The 9285-nt window shown below is 42.0% G+C and overlaps 1 protein-coding gene across 1 annotated transcript; it reads left to right on the forward strand.

Moving 5' to 3' along the window:
* Positions 1–343: 343 nt before the first annotated feature.
* On the forward strand, positions 344–2315 carry rgs16 (regulator of G protein signaling 16). The gene is made up of 5 exons (XM_030373321.1): positions 344–505; positions 765–848; positions 958–1019; positions 1250–1416; positions 1554–2315. Exons 1-5 carry the CDS (start codon positions 462–464, stop codon positions 1758–1760), a joined length of 564 nt encoding a protein of 187 aa, XP_030229181.1. The 5' UTR covers positions 344–461; the 3' UTR covers positions 1761–2315.
* Positions 2316–9285: the final 6970 nt, after the last annotated feature.

The following is a 9285-nucleotide window of genomic DNA, read 5'->3' on the forward strand; positions in this document are numbered from 1 at the left end:
ATTTGTTTTGGCCAAGATTCAAGGACACTTGAAGGGAATACAGAATGTGGAAGTCATTTACACAGTAATTCCACAGCCCTGTCCTTGCCCACTCTCTCTCTCTCTCTCTCTCTCTCTCTCTCTCTCTCTCTCTCTCTCTCTCTCTCTCTCTCTCCCTCTCTCTCTCTCTCTCCCCCCCATCCCTCTTATCCCTCTCACTCTCTGTCTCTGTCTCGCTCTCTCTGCCCCCCATCCCTCTTATCTCTCTCTCTGCTCCGTCTCTCACTCCCTCCCTGTGAAGCTCTGTTTGGCTGTGTGAGGATGACGCGTCGGCAGCAGGGTCTATATAAAGCTCTGCTCCGCCTCATTGCAGACACACCGCTGCTCTGGCTATACCAAGCGCTCACTCGCCTGTCCTGGAACTACTTTCTGTGCACCTTAACCTCCACCCTACTGACCAGCTGGAGTCCTCCGCTGCCGATATGTGCAAAGGATTATCATCACTTCCAAACTCCTGCCTGGAAAGGTACATGAAATGATAGAATGACCGTGTTTATCGTGGAAGGATTTCATCGCTGTGATTTATCAATGGTGCATTGGGGTTGATTTTACTTAACTGCAGGGAATTTCAAGAAGAGATGAATAATTGTAACTTTGGCTGATGCATCTTAAATCTAACTTGTGCTGCAAAGGACTCTCAAGTCATAAGTAGAAAGTTAAACCTGCAATGCATGCATACTGAAACATTTCTCTAACATGTTTCTTTTTCTTGTGTTCTTCTCCAGGGCCAAGGGACTGAAAGCAAGGCTGGGGAACATTCTGCAAAAACCAGATTGGAAACTGACATGCTGCAAAATAGGGAAAAATCGGTAAGCCTCAATAACTTTAAGTACTAGGATTGTTGCTACCCTGGATCATAACCTTTAATTGAAAATGTCCTATTATACATAGTCATTATTTATGTTTTTCTCTCATCAGACCCACCACAGAAGAATGCCTCAAGTGGAAGCATTCATTTGAAAAGCTCCTGTCAAGTAAATGTAAGTCAAATTGAAGATCATTGCATGCCTGCACATACAAGTTTATTCATTTAAGATATACGCACCCAATCTCCCCCCCACACACACACACACACACACACATACACACACACCCCTACAGACACAATTATAGCAATCAAGTACAATCTTTATTTAATACTCTGCCTGATGAATGATCTGCAATGCTTAACCCTTTGTTCTCCTCCTCCCTCTCCTTCTCTCCTCTGCAGATGGCATGTGTGCCTTCACAGCTTTCCTCGTGTCTGAGTTCAGCGAGGAGAACATTGCATTCTACTTCGCCTGCGAGGAATACAGGAGCACCAAGTCAGCTGCCAAGCTCGCAGCCAAAGCCCAGAAGATTTACGATGAATTCATCGGCAGCGACGCACCACGAGAAGTGAGTGCGCTCTTCACGTCCCCCAATGTGCACGATATCCCAATGCACCAATTCTCCCCTTTGCACTTCGATAGATTTAGAGAATGAAAGAGAAACCCGACAGAGGTTAACCGGTCCCCTCATTCTTTCCTTCGCAGATCAATATCGACCACGAGACCCGGGACATCACAAAATCCAACATGGAGTCCCCCTCGCCCGCTTGCTTCGACATGGCCCAGCACAGGATCTACATGTTGATGGCCAAAGACTGCTACCCCCGATTCCTACGCTCACAAACTTACAGGGAGATGGCGTACGAAGACGGGGACAAGAGAAGATTTCCTGTCCACCCAGAGAATGTGTGAACGAGATGCATGTCCTGACTATAGGGAGTTTAGTTTGTGCAAGGTCGCCTTACAGAAAAGATGACAAAAAGAGCAGCAGAGAGGGCCGAGAAGCCGGGCTGCGGATCGCTCTGACAGAATGCCATGGGCAGACAGGGGTGGTGGCGGGACAGCAGTGGGAGAGATGGCGATGTGGTGGAGCACAGGCCTTGAGTCTGAGATTTAGGGGCAGAGATAATTTCAGAACAGAAAGGGGTTTATTTTGCCAAGATGGAGCATCGGTGGAAAATTGCCCAGAGTTTAAAAGTATTTTTGCTCATTATTTGACCATAGTACTGGCAGACAATCAGAAGGGAGAAATGGTAAAAGCCATAAAAGCAAGCACATGTGATTGCGTTTTGAATTTGTCTTATACTGTGAGAGCAAAGTGTGAATAATGTATTTATTTGTTTAACTGTCAATTTATTGTTATTTAATATACTTTTCTTACAAAGCAATGTGCAATCTTTCCTATTTATTTCTTGTTCTGATTTTTTTTACACAATGATGAATTAAATAAAAAGTTCATGCAGATTGCCTTCCCTCCTTTGATTTCACTCAAACAATTAACTGTCATAGAACACGAGTAATACTCATTTCACCATGATCACAAATCATGCTGATTCACATATTAAATAAATAAATATTTTTTATTGCTTCTGGCTATTACATCAGAGTGCAATAAAATCCCCCTCAAATGACACAATATACTTAGATAGTGAGAACTAAACATACATTGGCTCATTAATGGGTGAGGTGGTCAGCAGGTGTGACACAGAACTGTTTGTCTCGTCACCTAGGAAACTACGTGAGCCAACCACATCTTCCTGGTGAGAACACTTTCCTGGAAACGGGAAGCAGAAGAAAATGGTGTGACTTCATCAATGTGATGTCTACTGCCAATAAAGCTCTGTCCGTGTGTTTGCTCAAGCCATTATTCTTGTGCAATAAATGGCAATAAAGTTGGGACGAAGCTGGACCTCCAGGCACAGGGCCATGCTTCCACATCACAGACAGAATCCCCGGTGAACAGAAGGTGCATAGCATGCACACAATAGGATAGTGGAAGCGGTAATTGTCTGTGTCCTTTCCTTTAGAACATAATTTTGCTTCTCAATGAAATTAAACTCTGCAAACTCACGTTTTATGGTTTCAGCGGTACGATTATTATCCCCGGCCCATACATTTTATAGTGTTCCATCTTAATGGTAATAACGAACCAATTACTAATGGATATAATGTATCTCCTTGCTATATTATTCGGTCTGTTTAAGACAATGCTCTGCTATTGCACCTTTTCATGAAATAAACTTGTCACCTCATCATTCATAAAAAGAATCTCCATCTCAAAGACATGTGTTTTTGTGCACTCAACACTTGTGGAGTCCCTCCAGGGTCATTCCTTGCCCCCCTTTTAAGTCTTTACTCTAGATGTAGACTGTAGATCTATTGTTATATTGATGACACGTAGCTGTGCATGAAAACCCAAGCTCATCTTCTGCTTTAGACTAACCTATAAAATAACCATCAAATGTGAAAGGTTTCAATTCAACCCTTTTTTTTACAATCAGACTTGTGCTAAGCAGCTTTTTTATTCACAAATGTGTCACATGACGGAAGTAAGATACGCCAATCCACTATTTTGAATTGTCTTTTAAAGTCCAGACCAGAATTTGCCGTTTTTATTTGCAGCATTGAGGATCTCCTACCATTGAAACAAGTCAAAATCGCCTCTGAAAACCCACACATATCCAACACCACACGAGTCCCGTGGAGAGTGAGAACATGTGAGCAGACAACACCTCATTCCATTATTTGCTCTGCTGGTGCACCGTCTGCCTCTGTCTGGGTGTTCGCTGTATAACCCTGTGATAACCCACCAATAGGTTAATCATGGACCACCTAATAACAGGCAATTCATTCCCCCAGCAAACTTCAGTCACCCTGTTGTTCAAACCATTGTCTGGTCATCTTCAACGCCCCAGCCGCATAGTGGCTTCCTAAGCGGGCACAGTGGTTTCCTATTTGTCTACGCCTCATCTTTGCGATGCAATATATCTAAAAATAATAAAATAGTACACTTGCCGCGATTGATAGCTTTTGGAGCTATCAAGGGGCCTAGGTATCCGAATCAATTCATTGTAAAAACGTAATGTCAATATCGACGATCGTCTATATATTTCATTGCTGATTATATCATCTGTTCTCTTCCAAGTAGTGAATATTGTAAACGCTGTGTGTGCCTGGCAGTGGCAGACTGCGTTTCACCAGCCAGGGATAGCAGTCTACAAAACCCTCACTTGTGTATTCAAATGTCATTAGTGTAGAGTGGAGCCAATGTCAGGTGTGGAACAGCTGGTACACAATGCTGTTGCATATTTACATCCCATAATGTAGCCTCCCTCGCCATGGTAACCCACAGGCCAGTCCTTATCTGATGAATCTGACGAGTGCAACAATCTGTAATGCTGTTTTTTGTAATCAGGCACTACGCACATTAAGTGCAGCCAAAGCAGAAATAGCCCTACATTAATTCACATTTCAAGATGTAAGGTTTTCCAATAACATGCTTTAATAACGGCTTTAAGTAAGCAACTAATGCTTTATTCACATAGCACCTTTTCAAATAAAACATTACAAAGTGCTTAACAGAACAGCAAAAATACCAACATAAACAGACAAGAACATGCAATGCTGAAAGAACAGAAACAGGGAGACCCGGCCATTCCCCTGGCAATGATTGTCCAGGAAGTTGTTATATGAAGAGATTCGTTTGTTTTGGGGCTGTCTGCTTGTCTTATCTAGATCCGACCACGGTAAATGTGAAAAAATCCTACTAATTTGCCTTACTTTACGCATTAATGCATCACCTTCTCGCATGAATTATTAGAAGAAGGCTTCACACATACGCACAGTGCAGGTCAGGTTTTCCTGCTGCTGAACATTTCATAAATTATACAATTGGTTTATTTCAATGACAAGCACATGATCTTAGACGAAACAAATATAACCCTTGTGTGAACTTTACGCAACCAAACTGAATCCAAAGCACATTTGACTACCAACTTTACACCATGCGATTTTTGAGACAATGTAATGTCAGGGTTGGATCTAAACTACTGAATACATTTTGCATGTGTGTATTTAAAGGAGATCAACAACGTGGTTGAAGATGTAAGGGATTGACCATGACCTGTGTTGGACAGCCTTTTACATAAGAGTGAATGAAATATAATTCAAATTCGCTGCGACAATGGCATGTGGTACAAAGGCGACATCTGGTGGAAAGAGAGCGTGACACCGCACAAGCGGCCACAATTGATAATTTAGTTTATTCTGTTCGGCACCTTATGTGATTATTAGATTAAAACATAAAAAAATGAACCACAATTATTGAAAGATTTTGATGAACAGGGAACAGTGTTGACATCATGTAAGTCATCTATGCATTGTGTTGCAGAGATATTTACCTTAATTGGCAGCTACCCCAGCTACTGCCCGGCCCGTAGCGTCTCCTTGTGCCACGTTGCAACTCAAGAGAAGATTGCAGTCACTAACTATTTTCTAACCTCTTGTAGTTATGGGATGACCTCAATATAAACTTGATGACGCCATAGAGTAGTAAGCTTTAAATTACCCTTTTGTATTGTTAAAACCCTAGTCCTGTGGTTTCACCATGAGGAAAACAGTCCCCTGGTTCGAGAACAGGCTGCTTTGAAAACATTTGCTCCTAATTGACCTTTTTGAAAACCATCTGGGAAAAGGACTTATGTTTGACATTGAGTATGTTCGAGGTTTGGACGGATATTGGTGACAGAATAATCGGTTCTTTAACTAACGTGAAATTGAGTTAATTAATTAAATAATTAAGCATGTTCTGTAAAACTCCCATTAGACTCCATAGAATAAACACCGCAACTCCTGACTGTAGGAGATGCAAGGGTGATGCGTTTGGGAGGAGGGATTAAGACACAACTTTCTGGTAATATTCCGCCTTTTTTGGAGGACTAACTTGACCGTCGGCAAAACTTTTTTTTTACAAATCCATCAATTGGCACAGGGATATAAAAATAACATTTAAATAATGTTGCATCCACTATTGTCCATCGATTGTGTTATTTTACAGCAGCATTGAATAGCCCCTGCACTGCTGAAAAAGGAAATTCTCATTTAATAGCATTTAGCTCCATTCTTCATAGTGTCTCCATACCCCAGGTGCTCAAGCATGGTAGGCCTACTGCAGACCTTTGTTTGACACATTACGATTACGATTACGATTACGGTCATTTATCAGCAGTGGCAAGCCTCCCTCTCTTAATTAGCTCTGCATAGTCTGGAACAGAAGCGGATCTTCCATTAGGCAAACCTAGGCAAGTGCCTAGGGCCCCAACCAAATCTGTCTTTATTAGGGGCCCCCAAATCTGACCCCCCCAGCCATTACTTATGTAAAGTAAAAAAAACAACAACACATTTCTAGTAGAAAAAAATAACAAAAATATCAACATAACGCCGAACTAATGCCTAAATAATAATTTTCCAGCACACATGCCCCCCTCCATTGTGCATTGGACTAGTCCAGAATATGATTACGTAGTAACGCGCGCAGCGCGAAATAACGTACTTCAAACCAAAGCAGAGGGATGCGACTCGGTGAAAATGAAGCGGCGGAATTATGATAGTGGTTGTGCTAAACGAAAACAAAAAGCTGAGAAGAAAAGAATTGCAGATACACTGCCGAAATTGACTTCATTTTTTACACCTGCTGCTGCCACAGCAGCCGCTGCTGAACTTGCGACAGGCTCTGCGGTTCTATACTGCTGCTCACCACTTTTCTCTGATATGAAGACTTTTGAGAAGACGACAACAGTAGGACTTTGTGTTTACAAATGCTTTCTGTCTCACACACACACACGCACACACACACACACACACACACACACACACACACACACACACACACACACACACACACACACACACACACACACACACACACACACACACACACACACACACACACACACACACACACTGTTTTACTCACATGAAATGGTGAAGGCAACAGGGAAAATGGACATTTGAAGATGGAGAACTTAACCACTTGCACACCTAAACACCTCTCTCTCTCTCTCTCTCTCTCTCTCTCTCTCTCTCTCTCTCTCTCTCTCTCTCTCTCTCTCTCTCTCTCTCTCTCTCTCTCTCTCTCTCTCTCTCTCTCTCTCAATAAAAATGTAATTTTGGCAAAGGCTGGAGAAATCTGAAACTGATTTTACTGTGGAAAGTTGAGTGGCAGTGCACTATGGGTTTATTGCGATTCTAAGAGTATTGGGATTAGGGGTGGGCATTTGAAGAAATGTCCTTGATCGAGCATCGCTAGAGTTATCGATCAATTATCGATTAATCATTAACTTTTTTCTAGGCTATATTGAAATTCCCGTTGGTAGAAAATGCAGCATGTTTTTATCAATTCAATCTTTATTCCAACAATAATGTATGGGCCAACATTAATACAATACAGTTAACTTGAAGACCTACAACTGTTTAACAGTTTTAAAATAATAAATACAGGCATTATAGGTTATAGGCCTATGCGGCGCTCGTAAAGTCCGAACAATGCGCCTACAGGCGCTCTTAAAGGTTTGGAAACGATTCAACAAGACTAAATCTCTAGCCTATTCCAATTACAATAAGTAGCCAACTTATCGGACGACAATAATCAAACAAAGGCAGTAGGCTAAAAGTGGGCATTAAACGGGATAACTGTTTTGAAAAAACGGGGGAAAAAAGGCCGACATATAATGCCTATAGGCTGCAGCCGGCGCGCGGAAAAGGCTCGCAACAAAAAGATGAGCCACCCATTTACAAACAATTGCATGAACTAGTCTATCTAAAAGCAATACCTTATTGAACATATATAAGGCTGAACTTGTTGCTAAAATATCACAGTTTTGGCAAAATGAAACGACTCCAAGAGGCACCAAGCCGAAAGAAAAGCGGAGCGAGAGACAACACATTAAGAAAAAAAAGAGCGACTCACATACGGTGGTGACTGTCCCTACTGTCCATAGCATAACTCCAGCCTACATATTTTTGTTTAGGAATATAAGCATGTTAACATGCTCGCGGGTCAGACGCGAACGCAGCCTTGTAACTGTCAGTCCAGCAGCAGAAAACACCCGCTCTGACGGGACCGAAGTTGCGGGGATGCAGAGGTATTGTCGCGCTAACTTTGACAGGAACCTTCTTCCATTCACTTTCCACCAGTCGGCAGGGTGGTATTTCTCCCACATAGTGATATTCTATTAAATGCTTCAAGACTCACAGTATGCAACACAACGTCCTTTTGATCGATAACAATATAAATTGATCGACGCATTTCTTAACGATCGATTATCGAGCATCGATTAATTATGCCCATCCCTAATTGGGATGGTTATTTGTTTTGTGTACGTGTTTCAAAAATGAGGGCCCCATGTCTATATTTTGCCTTGGGCCCCAAAATGGCTAGATCCGCCCCTGGTCTGGAAGCAAACTGACGAGGCAACTAGACTCCAAACAACATTCAGTCAACATTCAGCAAACCCAAGCTAGGGAATGGGATATAGATGTGGACGAAGCCGTTTTGGGACTCGGGTCCAACTGTTTGAAGTTTACCCAATCAGCTGAGCTTCAATTAAAGTCGACGTGCGCGAGCTGTGCGAGCTGCGCGAGCCCAAGTAAATGATGTCACGTCGGTAGATAGCCTACGTTTATAAAATAAAAATGTCCCTTCGCACAGGCGACATATAGTCTGTTTACGACGTTGGTAAGTACTCCCACCCATCTCAGCCTCATTCGCCCATATGGCCAATTATCCGGAAATGCTAATTATCGGACTTCTCCCTTGTGCCATTCCAATATAAGATCAGAGGGTTTAAAACCCTTTTAAATGTTATAACCCCAGCTCTGTACTCTCTCCATAAGGAAAACGGTCCCCTGTTTGAGAACAGGCTGCTGTGAAAATGAGCTCCTAATTGACCTCTTTAAAAACCCTCTGGGAAAAGGACTTGTTCGTTTGACATTGAGTTAGTTATAATTCATTCGTTCATTCATTATTAATCATGCACTGTTACACTCCCATTAGACTCCACGGAATAAACACCGCAATTCGACTGCAGGAGATACAAGTCTGACCATGGAACCTTTTACAATGTGTTCTGGAGCTGCAACAATATTATTGAATTCCTGGCCTCCTTTCATGATGTTGTACGAAATATTGGATTTACTGTGGGCCTACCTGAACCTAAAGCTTTTCAAAATATACATAAACATACACAATAAACAGTCTATATTTGGTAAGATTTGGTCTCTCCATTGAATTGTCGATGTGTCTTCTTTACCACATCAATGTGAAACGTTACTCCTGTGCACCCATGCCTGCCCACGTAAAGGTTAAATAGCAATATTTTTTTATCTAATACTGCAACCTACCTATCTATTGTATTCTGTTAAATTTCTCTTTCGGTTA

The sequence above is a fragment of the Gadus morhua genome, chromosome 12, assembly GCF_902167405.1.
Source record: "Gadus morhua chromosome 12, gadMor3.0, whole genome shotgun sequence".
Lineage (NCBI taxonomy): Eukaryota > Metazoa > Chordata > Actinopteri > Gadiformes > Gadidae > Gadus > Gadus morhua.

Bases quoted from the DNA above. Each gene is read 5' to 3' on its own strand.
- rgs16 (XM_030373321.1), top strand. From the start codon at position 462: ATGTGCAAAGGATTATCATCACTTCCAAACTCCTGCCTGGAAAG. The intron at 506-764 runs GTACATGAAATG...GTTCTTCTCCAG, and splicing joins CCAAACTCCTGCCTGGAAAG to GGCCAAGGGACTGAAAGCAA. The intron at 849-957 runs GTAAGCCTCAAT...TTCTCTCATCAG, and splicing joins TGCAAAATAGGGAAAAATCG to ACCCACCACAGAAGAATGCC.